This window comes from Carlito syrichta, unplaced genomic scaffold (genome assembly GCF_000164805.1).
Source record: "Carlito syrichta isolate Samal-C Ts95f unplaced genomic scaffold, Tarsius_syrichta-2.0.1 Scaffold314844, whole genome shotgun sequence".
In the NCBI taxonomy this organism is placed as follows: domain Eukaryota; kingdom Metazoa; phylum Chordata; class Mammalia; order Primates; family Tarsiidae; genus Carlito; species Carlito syrichta.
This window is the reverse complement of record NW_007258940.1, coordinates 282,650-305,035: the sequence shown is the minus strand read 5'-3', so window position 1 is coordinate 305,035 and position 22,386 is coordinate 282,650. Positions and strand designations below refer to the sequence as shown.

General features: G+C 37.4%; 1 protein-coding gene across 1 annotated transcript in view; it reads left to right on the top strand.

Annotated features, from left to right (window-relative positions):
- The window catches only part of MANBA (mannosidase beta), a 101,301-nt gene that overhangs the window by 58,584 nt on the left and 20,331 nt on the right, over positions 1-22,386 (top strand). The window contains exons 11-12 of the mRNA XM_008072083.2: positions 4,419-4,637; positions 14,181-14,345. Coding sequence (XP_008070274.1) covers positions 4,419-4,637; positions 14,181-14,345 — 384 coding nt within the window. The remainder of the gene's footprint in view (positions 1-4,418; positions 4,638-14,180; positions 14,346-22,386) is intronic.

Here is a 22,386-nt window from a genome sequence, read left to right as displayed (position 1 = left end):
GACACAGAGGTGAGAGGATTGCCTGAGTTCAAGGGTTTGAGATCAGCCTGGCTAACAATAAATCATCTCTACAATAAATCAAGAAAAATTAGCTGGCCATGGTAGCATATGCTTATAATTCCAGCTACTCAGGAGGCTGAGGAGGAAGGATCACCTGAGCCCAGAAGGTCCAGGCTGGGGTGGCAAAGAGTGTGCCACTGCACTCCTAGTGACAGGGTAAGATTCCAACCAAAAAATAAATAAAAAAATAAAGGGACCTATTTATCTTAAAATTAGTTGTGAGCAGTAATTCACATTTGCAAATTCCTTCGAAGATGGTGCTATATAATAACTACTGTTACTTCTACCAAAGCATAAGACATTTAAGAGAAAGCACCGTAAATTGATCCATCTCCACACTGATTGTAATGATTAGGCTCCCTTTGCACTTCATGCTTTCTTTTTATGGTCATTCTCTTGGGTCACCTTATGGTATCTCTTGGTCCAAAAAAGTGTTTAAGGTTATGACCTGGGAAGAGGTCATCTGTGAGATTTGCAACAAAACAAATATGAGAATAAATGATTTATAAATGGAAAGAAATTGTAATATATCATTAAGGGCAGATAGTTTTAGACAGAGACTCTTTAGGAATTTTACTACATGACTCAGTTTACTGCATTGTTCAATACCCTATAGGAATGGAGTGAAATCAATCAGGTTTGATCAATCAAGGCCAGTTGACTGGTCTTCTCCAATTTCTTTCAAAGCCATTATAACAGAATTTTTAAAAAAATTTAGCATTAACTATAGTTTTTTTTTTGTTTTTTTTTTTGAGTTGGAGTCTTGCTCCGTTGAACAGGCTACAGTGTAGTGGCATGCTCATGGCCACCCCAGCCTCGACCTGCTGGACGCAGGCAGTCTTTCTGCCTCAGCCTTCCAAATAGCTGGAACTACACGCACACCCTACGACACCCGGCTAATTTTTTTTTAATTTTTATGTAGAGGTGAGGTCTCGCCAAGTTGCCCAGCCTGTTCTTGCACCCATGGGCTCAGGTAATCCCCTCACCATGGCCTCCCAAAGTGCTGGGATTATAGGCTTGAGCCTCCGTGCCCAGCCACATTACCTATAGTTTTATCAAGCTTTTTAAATGTTTTAAAATTCAGCCAATATCTACTGAATACCTATTACCAGGAACAAGGCCTGGTTCCTGATGCTGTGGGTATACTCTTATCCTTGTGGACTTGACAGTCTACTGTCAGAGGGAAACTTGGAAAAAATGACCAATTCTACAGGACAGTGAAAAAAGTGCTATAAAAAAATGTAGTTCCAAAATGTTGGGAACTATGTGGAAGAACCATTAATTTTAACTATAAAACCTTTTCAAGCAAAAGGTGACATTCAGACCAAACTTTAAAGGTGGATAATTTTGAGGCAGAGCATTGTCCAGTAGGTATCTTAGGCAATGAAAACCATGTAAATAAAAAGATGTGAAGGTGTGTAGTATGTTAAGGAGCAGCAAGCCGTCCCCAGTACCTGGGAGTGAGGGACTCCTGAATTGCTGTGGGAGAGTGAAAGATAGAAATTACTGTCAGAAAACAGATCAGAGAAGAACTTTGAACTGTATTATGGAATTAGGGGCTTGTTCAGTAGACCGTGTGAAGCTAGTGAATATTTTGGGGGAGAGGAGGTACTATCTGACCCATGTTCATGGAAGATATCTTTACTAGCAAAGATGAGGGAAATGAAAGCTTCTAGGCAAGGAAAACAGTTATAATAACTGAGGCCCCTAAGTTATTGAGAATATATTATATGCCAGACACCGATAAATTAATTATAATTATGATATTAATTAATATCATATTAATATATAACATCACACTATATATTATATACAATATTGATACATTATGCTATATATTATATACAATAATATATTATAATATATAATTTAATTTTTAGAATGTTCCTGCAATGTAAGTAATATAATGTTTATTTTAGAGAGATTAAGTGCTGAAAGTCATAGAGGTCATAGGTAGTGTGGGAATAGAAATGAGGCGATGTGAAAAAAAAAATATTTGAATGTAGAGTTGGCACTATTCAGAGTGACTATGTAAGAGGTGAGAGAAAGGGGGAAATGGAAGATGACTCCTACTCATCTTATTTCATCAAGAAAGGAAGCATAGTCTGATAAATTTGGGATTAGTCCATAAGGAATTCTGTTTTGGAAGGTTAGCTTTGAGGTGTTGGCAGGACAACGCAGGTGGAAATGTGGAACTGGTTATTGGTAATGTGAGTGTGGAGACGAACATGAGGTCAAGTGTGAAGGTGTGGGCTGGGGTTATCGGGATGTTGATGAGAGGGGAAGTGGTGGGACAGGGTGTGGAACAGAGAGGCTGAAGAGAGAGCAGTGACCATCTGGGAATGGAGAGAGTAGCTGGAGAAGGAAGAATCAGAAAGGTTGGGGAACAAGAGGTGAAAGAGTACTGAATGAACAGCCAGAAGTAGAGAGAGCTTCAGAAATCACAGGTGGTAAATATACGGTCATTAATTTCACACCAGTTGGGGATAGGCGGGGACCGAACAAATTGCATTATAGGTAAGTAGAAGTCTATGAGGAAATTTTGAAAAACATTTCAGTGGAGTGGAATGACCAGAAATCAGATGTCAGTGACTGAGGGGTGAGTGGGTGGTAAAGAAATGTGATAGACTGTAAGGGGTTAAGTGTATTTTTTATTAGAATGAGGGGAGTCCTAAGGAAGCTGAGGGAGAAGGGCAGTGGAGAGAGATTTTTTTAAAAAGAATGGAAGATAATTTATTGCCTTTAGTACCAAAGCAAAAACAAAACAAAGATGACCAGAAGATAGAAAAAGACTGGCAAAGGAAAGGAGTAAGGATTTTTTTTTTTTTTTAATGACAGAAGAGAAACAAGAAAAAAAAAAGAGTGGATGTATCAAAATGAAAGTGAGACCTAATAGAGAAGAGTTGAGAAATTATTTTCTGAAAGCCTTTTTCTCAGGGAAATCTTACTGGCTTTCTACAATATGTTTACATTTCCAAAGAGTCCTGTATTTTTTTCCTTCAAAACACTCACCACGCTTATAATTGCTTGTTTAGTGTTGGCTTCACCACTAAATTGCAGTCTACTCTTTTAAGTGGTTCATTGCCAAAGCCATCTGCTGAACCTCCAGTACGTAAAAAGAACCACAAGACTGACACATAGTAAACAATCAAAGAGATTTGATGTATGAGTACTTGAGGAAGTCATAGATTCTCTCTCTTTCTCTTTGCAGTGCTGAAAAATACCACTTAACAAAATAAACACTTAACAAATACTTGCCAAATGAATGAATCTCCTCGGTGAAATAGGAAGTGAGCTCATCTATTGAGATTATAGTAACCACAACATTTGAGTTCTACCTGTGTGCTAGACACTACATTTAATACTTACATGCTGGCTGCTGTAACAAGTAAATCACAGTATTTCAGTCGTTTACATAATAAGAGCTTATTTCTTATTCATTAATGTTATAAAATAGCTGCTCCTGATCACAGACACTTCTTTCAGGGACATAGACGTCTTTGTATTCTAACTATACCGTTTCTTAGGCCCTCACCTGCAGATAGGGAAAGGGGATGAGATGAAGCCCATGGTCTCATACAGATAGATGCACACAGCCTCACTTGGGACCAGGAAGACACTTCCAAGGGACAGTTCTATATTATGGAAATAGAAACATCCATTTTGCTGTACACTTAGCCATTTCTTCCACATATGAGTTATTTATTATTTACAATACCCTTGTAAAGGAGATACTGTTATTATCCTCATTTTACAGAAGACTACTGAGCTTAGACCTGTCCAAAAATAATAATGTTCTGATTTGACATTTAAACTTAAGATCCATCTGACTCCTCTATTCTTACCTGCTAGGCCCGCAGTTCTCAAGTGGAGGTGATTTTGCCCCCAGGAAACATTTGGCAATGTTTGTAGGCTTTTTTTCAGGGATGAGGGACTACTGGTATCTACCTAGTGGTTAGAGACCAGGGATGCTGCTAAATAATCTACAGTGCATAAGACTCCCCACCCCCTCCACACACCAAAAATGTATCTAGCCCAAAATGTCAATAGTACCAAAGCTGAAAAACTTTGGACCAGATTATACACGATCCATGATGGATGAGAGTGGAGGCAAAACATGGTTGCAAAGATTAGCAACAGCTGCTGTGAGGAATGAGGTAACTGTTTATTATAAAAAGATGTAAAGAGCAGTGAGGTGCTGGTGGTTGTCGAATGGGAAAGAAGGTAAATGGTCTTAAGGAATTTTCTACCAGTTACTTGGAATTTCTAAGAGTTGTTAGCATTTTTAAAGAAGTGAATGGTCTATACTTTATAAGATGAAAATATTATCCTTTAAAGCATTTTATTTTTAAACTCAGGGAGACAGGAGTCGTCCTTTTATTACATCCAGTCCTACAAATGGAGCTAAGACCATCGCAGAAGGCTGGGTCTCTAAAGACCCGTATAGCACTTATTTTGGTGATGTACATTTTTATAACTACATCAGTGATTGCTGGGACTGGAAAGTTTTTCCAAAAGCTCGATTTGCATCTGAATATGGATATCAGTCCTGGCCTTCCTTCAGTACAATAGAAAAGGTAAGCCATTGTATGATTTTTCAGTGATTCAGATTGGTAGGCTGTGCACATATATTTATTACCTCTGAACAGAGAATCAGATGAAATCTACTAATTATTTAAATGAAAGTTTGAGAAGAAAATGAAAGAAAAATACTTTTCTTTTTTACTTTGTGGAGCTAAATTCTTATAATCATTGTTTTGGAGATTATAACTTTTCTATATGGCTTTTAATTATGTTCCTTCAGGAGCATTTAAAAATTAAATGGGAGTCAGTGGTTGCTTATGGCTGACTTATTATCATATATAAAAATAATTCTCACTTGCTAATTTCTGTATATCCTACAACTGTTTTATCATTTACAGATATTCAGAACTGGATATTTCACCACAGTAAGAGATGTGAATATGATACATAAACCTTCGCTTGATATTATCCTGTCTTATGTTGCTTCTCTTCCTCCTCCTCTTCTGTTTCATCCATCTACTTCTCCTCCTCCTCCTTTTTCTTCGTGTTGTGTGTTTTATTTTCTGTATGGATTTTCACATTCTCCATTCCTAAAGATTCCATTTTAGTGTTGTGTGTGTTCTTTTAAAGGTAGATTTATTGAGATATAAGTCACTTACCATACAATGTGCTCATTTAATGTGTACAATTCCATGGTCTCCGATATAGTCACAGAATTGTGCAGCCATCACCAAAATATAATTTTCGAACATTTTTATTATTCAAAAGAAACCCATTAGCAGCCACTCCTCATTCTCTCCTATCCCTGCTACCCAAACCCTAGACACCACAAATCTACTTTTTGTGTCTATAGATTTGCCTATTTTACACATTTCATATAATTGGAATCATATTATATGTGGTCTTTTGAGACTGGTTTCTTTGACTTAGAGTGATGCATTCAAAGTTTATCCATGCATTAGTATGTCATTTCTCATGTTTTGTTTATCCATTTATCTGTTGATGGACATTTGTGTTATTTCCACTTTTCAGCTATTATGAAAAGTGCTGCTGTGAACATTTGTGTACATGTTTTTGTGTGAACATGTGTTCACCTCTACTGAGAATATACCTAGGAGTGAATATGCTGGATCATATGGCACCTCCGTGTTTAACATTCTGAGGCACTGTCAAGTTGTTGTCTGTAATGACTGCATCACTTTACATATCTACCAGCAGCATATAAGGGTTCTGATTTCTCTACATCAATACTTATTATTTTCTTTTTTTTAACATTTCCCTGGAAATTTACATTAATAGGAAATTTGTATTTCCTTGGTGGCTAATCATGTTGAGCATCTTTTTATGTGCTTATTGGCCACTTGTGTATCTTCCTTTGATAACTGTCTATTCAAATATTTTGCTTGTTTTTAAATTGAGTTGTCTTTTTATTGTTGAATTATAAGAGTTTTTAAATATATTCTGGATTGAAAATTTTATCAGACATATGATTTGCAAATATTTTCAGTTTACTCATTTGATGGTGTCATTTATATTACACACATAAAATTTAGCTTTGATGAAGTCTTACTTACCAATCTCTTCTCTTAACTCTTTTTTTTTTTTTGAGTTGGAGTCTTACTCTGTCACCCAGGCTGGACCCTGGGGCTCCAGTGATCCTTCTGCCTCAGCCTTCCAAGTAGCCAAAATATAGGCATGTGCTACCACGCCCGGCTAATGTTTGATTTATTGTAGGTCTCACCAAGTTGCCTTGGCTGGTCTCGAACCTGTGGGCCCAGGCAATCCACTCACCTAGGCCTCGGCCTCCCAAAGTGCTGGGATTACAGGCTGAGCTACTGAGGCTGGCCTCTTATCTCTTTTTTTTACCTTTTGGTGTGGTGTCTAAGAAATCATTGCCTAACCACAAATGACAAAGATTTACTCTGTTATTGCCTAAGAATTTTGTAGCTCTTATGTTTAGGTCTGTGATTCATTTTGTTATTTTTAATGTATAGTGTGAGGTAGGAGTCCATGTTTATTTGTTTGCATGTGGGTAGCTAGTTATTTCAATGCTATTTATTGAAAACATGATTCTTTCCTCTACTGAATTCTTTTGGCCCTGGCAATCAATTGACAAAAAATGTTAGAGTTTATTTCTGAATTCTCAGTTCTGTACCAGTAGTATATTTTATTCCACTATGCACTGTCTTGATTTCTGTAGCTTTGTAGTAAGTTTTGAAATCAGGAAGTGTGAGTTCACCAACATTGTTCTCCTTTTCAAGATTGTTTTGACTATTCTGGATGTCTTGTCTTTCCAAATGGGGTCAGCTTGCCAATTTTTGCAAAAAAAATCTTAACTGGGATTTTGGTAGTGTTTTGAATCTGTAGATCAGTTTGTGAGTATTGCCATCTTAACACAATTGAGTCTTCTGATCCATGAACATGGGATGTCTTTTTAAAAATTTATTTCAGCCGGGTATGGTGGCTCAAGCTTGTAATCCCAGCATTTTGGGAGGTGGAGGCAAGAGGATTGCCTGAGCTCAGGGTTTAAGCCTGGGCAACTTGGAGAGACCTTGTCTCTACAATAAATCAAAAAATTAGCCAGGCATGTTGGCACATGCCTGTAGTTTCACCTACTTAGAAGACTGAGGCAGAAGGATCACGTGAGCACAGCAGATTGAGGCTGTGGTGGCCATTAGAATGCCTCTGTACTCTAGCCTGGGCAACAGTGAGACTCTAATTAAAAAAAAAAAAAAAAGATTTTTCAGTACTCTTTTGTAATTTTCAGTATACAAGTCTTACACTTCTTTGGTTAACTTGCTTCCAACTGATTCTTTTGGGTGCTATTGTAAATGGAATTATTTTATTAATTTCATTTCTATTTTTAATTTTCATTTTTTTTAGAGTCAAAGTCTTGCTCTGTAATTTAGGCTGCTCATGGCTCACTGCAGCCCCAAACTTCTGACCTCAAGCGATCCTCCTGTGTTGGTCTTTCACAGTGTTGGGATTGCAGGTATAGGCCTCCATACCTGGTCTTAATTTCATTTTTAGAATGTTAATTGCAAATGTATTAAAAAATAGATTTTTGTATATTTAATTTGTCTCCTGCAAAGTGGTCATCTGTAAGTAGAGATAGTTTTACTTCTGCCTTTCCAATTCCAAATGTCATTTTTTATTTATTTATTTATTTTTGACTAACTACCCTACCTAGAACCTTCAGTACAATGTAGACAAACTGTGGTTAGAAGTGACATCCTTGACTTGTTATTTTTCTTAGACAGAAACCTTTTGGTCTTTTACCAACTAGTATAATGTAATTATTTATTTTTTGTAGATGCCCTTTATAAGGTTAAGTTCTCTTTTATTTACAATTTGTTAAGGGCTGATATCATGAAAGAATGTTGGATTTTGTCAAATGTTTTTTCTTCATCTATTGATATGTGATTTTTCTCCTCCCCAACTTATGTAACGTAACCACAAAAATTGTCTTAAGACAATTTCAAAATTTTCCTCAATTTCCCCATCTATATTCACTTCCACAAAACTATCTACCACAACTATATTTGCTTCTACACAACACTGAAGCTATATTATACTTTTAACTTTAATAAATAATGATGTTGCCGGATGCAGTGGCTCACACTTGTAATTCCAGCACTTTGGGAGGCAGAGATGAGAGGATTGCCTGAGCCCAGAGTTTCGAGATCAGCCCAGACAACTTGGTGAGACCTTGTCTCTACAATACACAAAAAATGTTAGCCAGGCATGGTGGCACACACCTGTCATTCCAGCTACTTGGAAGGCTGAGATGGAAGGATTTCCTGAATCCAGCAGGTTGAGGCTGTGGTGTCTGTGAGCATGCCACTGCACTCCAGCCTGGGCAACAGAGTGAGACTCTAAATCAAAAAAATAAATAAATAAAATAATAAATAATGTCATACCCTTGGTTTACCCTTTGTTTTTTAAATTTTAATTTTTAAAAAATTTAACTGATAAATAAAATTGTGTATATTTATCATGTACAACATGATATTTGAAACATATATATATGGTGGAGTGTCCATATCACTTTTTTTTTTATTGCTCCCAATAGTATTCTTTTACTACTGTTTCAAAATGAAGAATGAAGTTCAGTATCCTGACTCAGGTAGGAACATGTGTTGAGAATGAGGAGGAAAGAATTAAGGAAGCAAGAATATTTACTGAGCCATTGCTCTGTGCCTGTGCCAAGTACCTGTTCTTTTATTTTTTGAGTCAGAGTTTCACTCTGTCCCCCAGACTGGAGTGCAGTGGCTACTCCCAGCCACCGCAGCCTTGACCTGCTGGGCTCAGGCGATCCCTCCACCTCAGCCTTCCAGGTAGCTGGAACTACAGTTACACGCCACCATGCCCAGCTAATTTTTTTATTTATTGTAGAGATGAGGTCTCGCCAAGTTGCCCAGGCTGATCTCGAACCCTTGGGCTCAGGGAATCCTCTCACCTCAGCCTCCCAAAGTGCTGAGATTACAGGTGTGAGCCACAGCACCCAGCCATGCCTATTCTTTTATTTAGCAATAATCCACCCCTTCCACTTTGACTTGAGGCCCAGGAAGAAACCGAAGCACTGCAGGGCAGGAGTAATATCCATGTCCCCCAGGTAATAAGTAGCATATCTGTATTCAAACTACTGTGTGACTCCAGAGCTGATAGATTTTCTTTGCATTACACTTTTGAAAGGTTAGTGTTAGAAATTGTTAAACCTTTTCTTAAATCTGTAAGCTTTGCTATTCATCTTTTTTTGTTTTTTGTTTGTTTTTTGTTTTGTTTTTTGAGTTGGAGTCTCACTCCTTCACCCAGGTTGGAATGCAGTGGTACGCACGCTCACAGCCACCCCAGCATTGACCTGCTGGGCTCCGGCGATCCTTCCGCCTCAGCCTTCCAAGTAGCCGAAAATACAGACACGCACTACCATGCCCGGCTATTTTTTATTTTTATTGTAGAGATGAGGTCTTGCCAAGTTGCCCACGCTGGTCTCAAACCCATGGGCTCAGACAATCCATTGCTTTGGTCTCGGGCCTCCCAAAATGCTGGAATTACAGGCTGAGCCACCGAACCCGGCCTCATCTTCTTAAACTAGTGGAATTACCTTGTTTTATGAAATGCCTGATGATGTTCTGAGGTACAAAACACTATATTTTAGTTTTTAAAAAAATTTTAATTTTAAAGATGTGGGGTACAATTTAGTGTTAGATATACAAAGGTTCATTACGCAGGTACCCATGTTGATGAGGTGTGCCCCCTCCCCTGGCAATTTCCCACTACTGCCAATCCCATCCCCCCTCCTCCCCTGGCAGTTTCCCACTACTGCCAGTCCCTTTCTTACACCATTATGGTCATTGTTCAAGGTCCACTTATGAGTGAGAACATGTGTTACTCAGTTCTTTGTTTCTGTGATAGATCACTCAGTATTATAGACGCTAAGTCCATCCAACTTGCTGTGAAGTTCATAATTTTGTCCTTTTTTATGGCTGCATAATATTCCATCATGTGTATATACTTCTTTTTGTTTTGCTTTATTTTGTTTTATTTTTTTTCACATTTTTTAATCCAATCCTCTTTTGATGGGCAGCATGGTTGGTTCCATATTTTTGCTACTGTGAATAATGCTGCAATTAACATGTGTGTGCAGGTATCTTTTTCACTTTTTTTGGGTATATTCCCAGTAGGGAGATTGTGGGGTCATATGAAAGGTCGATTTTTAGATATTTTAGGAATTGTCAAACTGTTTTCCACAGAGGCTGTATTAGTTTACACTCCCACCAACAGTGTAGAAGAAGGAAACACTATTTTTTTTTTTTTTTTGAGTTTGAGTCTCATTCTGTCACCCAGACTGGAGTGCAATGGCCACTCCCAGCCACCGCAGCCTCGACCTGCTGGGCTCCGGTGAACCTTCCGCCTCAGCCTTCCAAGTAGCTGGAACTACAGGCGTGTGCTACCATGCCCGGCTAATTTTTGATTTGTTATAGAGATGAGGTCTTGCCAATTGCCCAGGTGGATCTCCAACATGTGGGCTCAGGCAATCCACTCACCACTGCCTCCCAAAGCACTGGGATTACAGGCTGAGCCACCGAGCCTGGCCTTATTGCTTGATTTAATCATCTCTTTTCAAGCTGCACTGCTTAGTTGAGAATTTGCATCGGTAATTGGGAAAATAAAAGAAACCCAAAGAATAACTTGACATAAAACATTGACTCTTTTATTTAGAAGCTTTTTCATGTATTCAACAAGTCTATTTAAAATGTCTCTCTTTAATTTGGGATACATTATTCTTTTGTAAAACAGCAATGTAAATTTTCAATATGTGATTATCAGTATTGCACAATGATTAAAAATGCAGGCTTTGGAATAAATAGAATTGAATTGAATGTGACAACTGCCACTCGTTAGCTATATTACCTTGGGTAAATTATTTAATCTTTTTGAATTTTGATTTCCTCATCTGAAAATAGGGGTTAATAGTAGTAAATACCTCACAGGTATATGTGCACATGTAAAGGTTAAATTAATACAGTAAAACACTTAGCAGAGTTTCTGACACAGTGAGAGCCCTTAAAACATCAACTATTATTACCACTAACATAGGCAGTTCTAGTCATATGATTTGTATAAAAGTTTAATTTTTTCAGATGCTTCTAAGTTTAATGAACTAAGGGCTGGAGCTAGATTACACTAAACTTGGATATTGAACAAGTTACTTAATCCTTCTATGCCTAGTTTTCATATCTGTAAAAAAAGAGTGGTAATAGTACCTGTTCATAGGGTTGTTAGAGGTATTAAATTAGTTAATATTCTTTTTTTTTTTGAGTCTCACTCCACCGCCCAGGCTGGAGTGCAGTGGCAAGCTCATGGCCACCGCAGCCTCGACCCTGCTGGGCTCCTGTGATCCTTCCACCTCAGCCTTCTAAGTAGCTGAAACTATAGGCATGTGCCACCACACCCAGCTAATTTTTTGATTTATTGTAGAGATGAGGGCTCGCCAAGTTGCCCAGGCTGGTCTTGAACCCATGAGCTCAGGCAACCCTCTTGCCTTGGCCTCCCAAAGCCACCACGTTCAGTCATAGTAGAAATTTAAAAGACTTTCAAATCATAGTAATAAGATGGTAACTAAAGATCAGGTTTGCTGATTATGTGATAGATTCCAGTCATTACCAGTCAGAGGGCCAAGAAGCCCAAAGGTGTTCAGATTTTTAAAAAGAGGAAGCACTCTCATCTGTGAAAGCTAAAAATGTCAGAAGTAAAGAGTAGAGAGTAAAATTACTAGTGGCTGGGAAGGGTGGAGCAAGCAGTTATAGGGAGAGGTTGATTAGTGGCTACAAAATTACAGCAAGATGGGAGGAATAAATTCCAGTGTTCTATAGCACTGTATGGTGACTATAGTGGATATTTTATTGTAATTTAAATAGCTAGTTTTTTATTGTATATTTCAGTAGCTAGTTATTTACTGTATATTTAAATAACTAATTATATAGTTAAATTGCTAGTAATATTGTATATTTAAATAGCTAGTTAATATAGTTAACATTTTATTGTGTATTTAAATAACTAAGAGAGGATTTTGAATGTTCCCAACACAAAGAGATGATAAATGTTTGAGGGGGTGGATATGGTAATTACCCTGATTTGATCATTACTGTTTAGACATGTATTGAAATATCACCCAGTACCCCATAAATATGTACAGTTATCATGTCAATTAAAAATAATGAAAGTAAATAAATAAAAAGGAGGAAACATAGAAGAGAACACTATTGGGAAAAGTATGTGCATCTAACGTGAATATGACAGTAAATGCGAATACCTCTTTTAAATAGATAATAGAAGTATTTAGTGTTCTTAAGTGATTCTGGTGGTAGCAGTTTGCCACAACATAATTTGAATAAACTTCCAAATGTAATATGGCTAATGTACATTTCTTATATTTTGGAATGAATCAATTTCCAAAGATTAACTTTTTCCTTTTACAGTAACTAAACTGACCTGAGACTTGCTTGATTACTGGGTATATGTCATATTTATAAATGGGGAGTAAGATTTTTAATTTTCATATTTTGGGGTTGGGGGGCAGAGTATATTTTTTCAAAGTTTCTGTGTAACTTGGATTAAAACTCTGGATATTTTCAGATGTAGCTGGCAATTGTCTTGTATCTTTCGCAAATACTAACAGTGCATTAAATTCTAGGCTAGAAGCAAGAATTACTGCTTTTTTCCTTTCTGTAAAAAGTACACTCCAAGGTGTATGAGTTCTTTTAGTTTGTTTTTTACTTTGAGCTGATGATAAAAGAAATATTCTATAAGTTAGGATTAAAAGAATTAAATAAAACCCCTGTAAATTGTGCCTGGCTTTAAAAAAGATTGATTCTTAGGGGAGAGGAGTATCATTATTTGGTTTGTGTCTTCGACTGTATCAAAATTAACCATGTGTATATCCGTTATGTTAAATACTTGCTGAAAAACAAATGAGTAGTATGAATAAGCTCTAAAGCATTTACTGTCATAGTAGTGGTGCTTTTATTTCTATTTAAGAATTGTGACAGTTCCAGTAAAGTGTTGATTACATTCTACTATTCAGTTTTGTTGTTGTTGTTTGTTTTTATTTTTGAGGCAGAAACATTCTGTGGCCCAGGCTGGAGTGCAATACAATGATCGTGGCTCACTGCAGCCTCCAACTCTTGGGCTTAAGTGATACTCCTGTATCAGCTGGGACTACAGACACACACCACCATGTCTGGCTATTTTTTGAATTTTTTTTTTCAATTGTAGCGACAGGGTCTCACTTTGTTGCCCAGGCTGGCCTCGAACTTCTGGACTCAAGAAATCCTCCTGCATCGGCCTCCCAAAGTGCTGAAATTACAGGCATGGGCCACCATGCCTGGCCTTTTACTCAGTTTTGACAAACTAATAATAGATAAGATGATATTTGCCTAAATAGATAAAACAATATTGTGAAATAAGCGTAATGAATGTTTCAAAACTCAGGAGTGTGTTTTGATAATGCAAAACTTTTTTTTTTTTTGAGTTGGAGTCTCACTCCTTCACCCAGGCTGGAGTGCAGTGGCACGCACGCTCACGGCCACCCCAGCGTCGACCTGCTCTGACGATTTTTCCACCTCAGCCTTCCGAGTACTGGAACTACAGACACGTGCTACCACGCTCAGCTATTTTTTTATTTTTTATTTTTTTGTAGAGACAAGGTCTCGCCAAATTGCCCAGGCTGGTCTCGAACCTGCGGGCTCAGGCAATTCACTAGCCTCAGCCTCCCAAAGTTCTGGGATTACAGGCTGAGCCACTGAGCCCAGCCGATAATGCAAAATTTTTGACAGAAACACAAAAATGTAGCTTTCTTAGTTCGAGTAAGAGAAAATATAGGTGCTGGATCTTGGTTTTGTGATTCAACATTGCGCAAGACTAGTCTCACCGATAACAAGTAGGGTGACAAAACATTTATGAAACTAGAACCATAGAATAAACCTCGAGTTCTTTTCCAGTATAGAGACTACTTTCCAGGTTTGTCAGGAACTTATAGAAAAGTAGTTTTACTGCCAACTTTCCAACTTGTGGCTCTTATTCTTTATTCAAAGGTCTCGTCTAGAGAGGACTGGTCTTTCAATAGCAATTTTTCACTACATCGACAACATCATGCAGATGGTAACAAGGAAATGCTTCAACAGGTCAGACTTCATTTCAAACTCCCCCAAAACACAGATCCATTACGTGTATTTAAAGATACCATCTACCTTACTCAGGTGAGTCATTTTCATTCTAAAGATTTCTGCAGTTAACATAGGAGATTATGTAGATTTTGTAGGTCTTAAGTGGTGAAAAATATTCAAGTTTTCATTCTACTGATTAAGGAATTTATTTTCTTCAAAATATGAGGGAGACCCAAAATACCGGAATGTAATTATAAAAACTTGTGTATTTATTCTTACATGCTTAAACTTCAGTCACCTTCAAAGTACTCTCCATGTGAAGCAATACTCCTATTGAGATGCTTTTTTTCACTGCTCAAAACAGTTTTTGAACTCATCAATTTTGATGCCTTTGAGTGCCTTCTGCCATTTTTTGTTTCACCTCTTGACATTGGCAAAACCTTTCCCTTTGTGGCCTTTTTTCATCTGAAGAAACAAAAAAAAGTAACTGGGGGGGAGGGAGAAGTATTCACTGGTGAGATAGGGTGAATAGGGATGGTGGGGCATGGTGATCATGCTGTTTTTGGTCAAAAACTGCTGAACAATTAGTTTGGTGAGGGCAAGTGTGCTCCTAAACCACCCATCATGAAATGGGCTAATGCGTTGAAAGAATCTCCATAAAAAGTCACTGAAGCCACAGGCAGTCTCTCACGATGATGCTGACTGGTACACCGATGCTGATGGATTCCTAGAACACTTGCCTAACGGAGGAAGCCTGTGCTACAAGGGTCCTGCCCTCCAAAAAATAATTTGTGGGGCCCCCTTGTGTGATGATATGTAAGACTTGAATTAGTTAATTGTTGGCATTTGTCTCTTCCAAGAACAGCTCAAACAAATTGTGCATTAAAATATTCCCTTCTTCAAGATTACTATAATGGTTCAGTAATTAAGTCAGTGGCATTTCCCAAGGATAAAATAGAACAATGGAATGTAATAGAGTCCAGAAACAGACATGTGTCCAATATGGTCACCTGATTTTTGACCACTTTGCCAATATAGTTCAGTGTGAAAAAGACTAGTTTTCTCAATAAACACTGCTGTATCAAGTGAATACCTTTTTTTTTTTTTTTTGAGTTGGAGTCTCACTCTGTTGCCCAGGCTGGAGTGCCGTGGCACACTCACGGCCACTCCAGCATTGACCTGCTGGGCTCTAGCGATCCTTTTGCCTCAGCCTTCCAAGTAGCTGGAACTATAGGCATGCACCACACCCCACTAATTTTTGATTTATTGTGGAGACAAGGGCTTGCCAAGTTACTGGGGCTGGTTTCGAACCCGCAGAATCAGGCAATCCACTCGCTCCAGCCTCCCAAAGTGCTGGGATTACAAGCTGAGCCACTGAGCCCAGCGTCAATACCTGTATGAGAAAAAAAAAACCTTGGCTCCATATATAAAAATTAATTTGATTGCTGAGCATTGTGGCACATGCCTGTAATCCCAGCTACTCAGGAGGCTGAGGTGGGAGTATCCCAGAAGTTTGAAAAATGCCTGGACAACATATTGAGACCCTGTCTCCAAGTAAATAAAACATAAATATGAAAAACTTAATTTAAAAGACTCAAATGTGAAAAATACTATAGAAAAACTTCTAGGAGAAACATAGGAGCATATCTTTATGATCTTGGGATAGGTAAAGAATTCTCCAACAGGATATAAAACCCACTAACTATAAAAGAAAATATTGATAAATTATACTTCATTAAAATTATAGACTTCTGAATATTAAACACCACTAAGAGAGGAAAAAAAGGCAAGTCACAGATTGAGGTCCACTGTAATTCATATATTTGATGAACTATTTGTTTTGTTGTATGTATGAGGGAAGATTTGTGTCCAGAATAAAGCACTTCTATAAGGCAATAAGAAAAAGACAGAAGCCTGTTATAAAAATGAACATAAATCTAGAACAAGCACTTCATCAGATAAGATATCTAAAGGGTCCATAAATGTATGAAAAGTGTGCTCGATCTCATTTTTAATCAAGGACCTGTAAATTAAAGCCATACCAAGATACCCCTATGTACTCAGCAAAATGACTAAAATTAAAAAGATTGAACATATCAACTGTTGTTGAGGAGGTGAGACAGCTTGACATTTTAGACATTGTTAGTAGGAATGTAAATTTGTTTAACCACTTTGGAGAATGTTGTGGCAGTTTTTACCTAAGTTAAACATTTATTTCTCTTCTACTCCTAGCTGTGTTTCTAAGGAAAAAGAACGCCTAAGTCTACCAACAGACATCTAAAATAATGTTCATAGCAACATTGTTTATAATACTGTCAACTAAAAACAACCTAAATGTCCTTTCACAAGAGAACTTAGAAACAAATCGTGGTATATTCATACAATGGAATACTCCACAATAATAAAAAAGTATATACTACTGATATTAGTATCAACTTGGATGAGTCTCACAGACATTCTGTTGAGTAAAAGAAACCAGACATAAAAAGGTACATATTGTATTGATTCCCTTTCAGATTGAAGTTTAAGTATAATTTGCTGAGGGTGCCAAAAAAAGTTGAATTGAATTACAATAGCAATGTGTAGTATGGTGTTTGTTCAAAAGATGGCGTTAATCAAATGAATGCTAGTATCACCATGCAACAGGCAGGACAGCCAAAGATGACTGAGGAAGCACGCTTATTGTTCGAGGAGTGCAAGGCTATTTTGAAATGGTATTTGAAATTTGAGAACATTGTGGAAGTGCAATGACAATGGAGGCATGAATATGCACAGAACTTCCAACACGCCTAACAATTGCATGCATATATGATAAGTTTGAGATGCGTGGTACTGTGTGTGATGTGCACAAGGGAAGATCCGGGAGGCCTCGCACAGCAACAAGTCCTGCAGTAGGTCGCTGTAATCAGAAGTTTCTGGATGCAGATGGTAACCACTTTGAGCACCTCTTATAATTGCAGAAGTCAAATGTGACTTGTATTCACCTTTTGTTATCAGTATATATTGAGTATTACAATCTGAATACAGTTTTTTTTTCTTCTTAAAATGTGTATACATTCTTTTGGCACCCTCTGTAGAAAAAGGTCAAGAAGGCCGGGCTTGGTGGCTCAGCCTGTTAATCCCAGCACTTTGGGAGGCCGAGGCAAGAGGATTGCCTGAGCCCAGGGGTTCGAAACCAGCCTGGAAAACTTGGTGAGACCTCATCTCTACAATTAAAAAAAAATTAGCCATACATGGTAGTGTGCACCTGTAGTTCCGGCTACTTGGAAGGCTGAGGTGGAAAGGATCACCAGAGCCCAGCAGATCGATGCTTGGGTGGCCTTGAGTATGCCATTGGGCAATGGACGGAGTGAGACTCCAACTCACAAAAAAGAAAAAAAGAAAAAGATAAAGATTAGAAAAAAATAATAATCTAGATAGCGAATTAGTATTTTTTTTTAAAGATGGAAAAGAAAATATGACTTTAAGTATTCACATCTTATCTATTTCTAAATATCAGAGTTCTTGGTTAGACTTGAAAACACTTTTAAACAAGTCCTTGTTTGAGTTGGGATCACTCTGTCACCCAGGCTGGAGTGCAGTGGCACAATCATGGCTTACTGCAGCCTCAACCTCCTAAGCTTAGGTTATCTTTCCACCTCCGACCCCCTAGTAGCTGGGACTACAGGCATGTGCCACTATGCCTGGCTAATTTGTTTGATTTTTGTAGAGGTGAGATCTCACGATGTTGCCTAGGTTGGTCTCAAACTCACAGGCATTAGCTACCACACCTGGCCTGAATGTATTTTAAAAGTAGTTCTGTTGAGCTAAGACTGACATACCATAAAATCCACTCATTTTAAGTGTACAGGTAAGTGATATTTCTAGAATTTTGCAACCAGCACCATGGTCCAATTTTAGAATATTTACCACCACAAAAAGATCCTTCCTATTTCCAGCCTCAGGAAAACATAAATCCATTTTCTGTCTCTATAGATTTTACTTTTCTTTATTCTTTCTTTCTTTTTGAATTGTAGAGATGGAGTCTTGCTCTGTTGCCCAGGCTGGTTTTGAACACCTGGCCTCAAGCAGTCCTTCCACCTCAACTTCCCAAAGTGCTGGTGTTACAGGAATGAGCCCGCACCCAGCTGATTTTACTTTTCTCAACACTTCATAAAAATGGAATCATCGTGATCTTTTTCATCTGACTTCTTTCACCTAGCATGAAGTTTTTGAAGCTCATCCACGTTATAGCATTTATCTGTATTTCATTCCTTTTTCTTGCCAAATAGTATTCTGTTGTATGGATATACAAGTTTTGCTTATTTATTTATCAGTTGATGGACATTGGGATTGCTTCCACTCTTTGGCTATTATGAATAATCTTGCTATGAACCCTTATATGCGAATTTTTATATGGACATATATTTTCTTTTTTGAGGGGGTAGAAATATATGAGTGGAGTTCCTGAGTTATATGACAAATTGGTGTTCATCTTTTTAAGAAACTGCTGAACTGAATTTTGAATAATATTTTCATCTTAATATTTCCATTTTACCTTTTTTATTTGCCTGTGCTATTTTGTGAACCTGTGACTACACACACATTTAAGACTATATTAAAGCTGCTGCTTATTTACCTGATGTTTTTGCCATACTTGTTGCAAGTTCTTAGGGAGAAGGCAAAAGTCTAATCTCAATCATATGAATTGATCTGAAGTAGGTCAGAAATTTTTATTAAACTTGATCACACATAAAATTTCCTATCTTAACATCTAAAAATGTACCAATTTTTATCCAAGCCCATGCTCACTTTCATCAGTTTTTTGCTGTACGGATAGAAGCTGAAGCAGAAAACTAAGCCAAAAGAATAATCTTTTTTAGAAGGTGATGAAATCATTAAGAGAATTGTGACATTTCAACCATAATCTTTTAAGTTAGGGAAGTTTTGCCTGTGTGATGCATAATTCAGAACACAGGGTTAAAGGTAATATTGATGTCTATCCCTTGAAAATTGTTGTAGTTCATCTTTAAAGCTTTTCATAGACAATATTATATTAAAATGTTTTGATATATAAAATAGGTTGATTTTTATTTGTGTATGTGTATGTGAGAGAGGAAAAAAACCTTTTCAGCTATTGTTTTTCATGCCCTTTCCTCCTTCCAGCTATTTATTGCTGCTACTTTATTCTTTTTCTCAAAACCACATTCAAAGAACTGACAGAAATAATTATTCTTTTTCGAGCTCATTAGCATTTGAGTTTCATAGTTAGGAGCTGGGTGTACAAGTGCAATTATTTGTTGCTGGACTTTGTTGGTGATGGTTTTGTTTGAGAATTTAACACTATATCTTATCAAGCTTTGGCTTGGAATTGGACTTGTCCTTATATGATTTGTTTCTACCTTGGCACTTTCTAATATATGAGATGGGGTCTGTGAAGAAATAAATTAGAATTAAGATTTTTCTTTTGCCTTCAGTGTCAGACTTGCTTGAGTAAAATATAGGTAGGAAATGTTAAGGTTTTAAATTTCTTCCTTGTTACTTTGATGTTAGGACAGTCATCTTTAATGCATGTATTAGAAGTAAAACCCTTCTCTCGTCCATTTCTCTGTTCCCACTCCCATCCCCCAGTTCGTTTTGTCTTAGTCTATCATACTTTCTGAAGAACAAGGTGTGCCACTTCATTAATTAAGCAAATTTTGCAACTGTCAGAAAAGTCTTGGCTGAGAAAACTGTGCAGTCTATTTCTTCACGTTTAGATCTTTCCTGTATCTTCCTTTATCTTATAACCACAATGGTATCTTTTTAGGCTCTTGATATTGTTTAATTCTTCTCTTTTAGGATAATCTTGCCTCACCTTTCCCCCCCATCCTGCTGTATTGTATTTCAAATAGCCATTATGCATAGCTACACTCTCTTAAGTTGTATTAGGCAGCTCTCCCTAGTTTGAGGACTATCTAAACTAACACATCTAAACTAACTTTTAAGTGACTTACTCCACTACCATGACCTCTTATTAATCACTTACAAAGGAACCCAGGCTAATGACATTTATTACCGATCCCTTAGCTTATAGCCCCCTCTAGTGCTTTTAAAAATTCCTCACATATTTATTGAGCATCTAATGATGGCTTGGGATGTCCTTGAGTTCACCTTCTCTAGGGACCCTTTTATTTCCTTGTGCTGCAAATAACTTGACCACAAGAACTCAAGGGGAAAAGGCGGACTGTGCTATGAGCTGTCCTGCTGTGCTGAAATGGTTATTTGTTTGGTAAGCAGCACTGAGACCAGATGAAGATCCAGCCATACTTTTAAGATGGGGGCAAGGTGAGCAAAGGAGGATACTGAAGGAGTGATTACCGATGTCGTATATTATATATTGGATATCTTTATAGACATTGTATAACTTAACAGTCAAGCAGACAATCAGCATTCTTTGGCTGTCTACTAAATGATTTTCCCTGGGCCATACAGTGGTTTATAGCTTCTCATGTAATTCTCACAATATCTCCAGACATCTTGTTGCTATTTGATACACAAGGAAACAGATTCCACATGTAAATGAGATCATATAATACTTTTCTTTCTGTGCCTAGCCTGTTTTACTTGATGTCCTCCAGGTTCATCTATGTTGTCACAAATGACAGGATTTCCTTTGCTCTTAAGGCTGGATCATATTCCATTGTGTATATGAGGGGGGACCCAAAAAAACCCAGAATTATTTTTTGGAGAGTATGGGTTGTAGTATGGGTTTCTCCAGCTAAGTATTCTAGGAACCCCTCGACATCAGTGTACCAGCTAGAATTGTTGTGAAAGGTTGCATGTGGCTTCAGTGAATTTTTTTTCTTTGGAGATTCTTTCAACACGTTTGTCCATTTCATGATGGGTGGTTTGCAAGTACAACTGAGTGTTCAGCAGTTTTTTACTAAAAATGGCATGACCCTATGCCCCACCTTCTCTATGTACCTGATTTCACCCTAGCAAATTTTTTTGTTTCCCTGGTTGAAAAAAGTCCTCAAAGGGAAATGTTTTGCTGATGTAGAAGAGGTGAAACCAAAAACAGCAGAAGCATACAATCAAAATTGATAAGTTCACAAACTGTTTTGAGCAGTGGGATAGGCGTCTCAATAAGTGTATTGCATCAAACAGAGAGTACTTTGAAGGTGACTGAAGTTTAAACATCTAAGAATAAATACTCAATTTTTAATAAATAAATTATGTTTTGGGGGGGAATCCCTCCTTGTGTGTACCACACTTAAAAAATATTTTTATCTGCGGATGGACACTTAGGTTGATTCCATATCTTGGCTATTGTGAATAGTGCCACAGTGAACATAGGAGTGCAGCTATCTCTTTGATATACTGACTTAATTTCCTTTGGATATATACACAGTAGTGGCATTGCTAGATCATAGAGCATTTCTAGTTTTAAATTTTTGAGGAACTTCCATACTATTTTCCTTAATGGCTGTACTAATTTACATTCCCAATGGTCAAGACAATGAAATAGGGAAGAGGGAGAGGATAGTGTTTTCAACAAATAGTACTGGAGCAACTAGATATCACATGTAAAAGAATACATTTGTACCATTTCATATTATGCACAAAAATTAACTCAAAATTGATCAAAGATCTAAATGTAAGAGCTAAAACTATAAAATATTTAAGTATAAAACATAGGTATAAATCTCATGACTTTTGGTTGCACAACAATTTTTAAAATTTGACACCTAAAGAACAAGTATCCAAAGAAAAGATAGATAAATACTTAAGTCGATTCCATATCTTGGTTATTGTAAATAGTACTACAGTGAACATAAAAGTGTAATATCTGACATACTGACTTCATTTCCTTTGGCTATATACCCAGTACTGGGATTAGTGGATTACAGGGTAGTTCTAGTCTTCATCAAAATTAAAAACTTACATGTGGCAAAGGACACAATCAAGAAAGTGAAAAGATAATCCACAGAGTGAGAGAAAATATATATAAATCATATATCTGATAGAGATTTAGTATCCAGAATATATAAGGAGCTCTTAGAATTCAATAATAGCCGGGCTCGGTGGCTTAGCCTGTAATCTCAGCACTTTGGGAGGCTTAGGAGAGTGGATTGCCTGAGCCTGCAGGTTCGAGACCCACCAGGGCAACTTA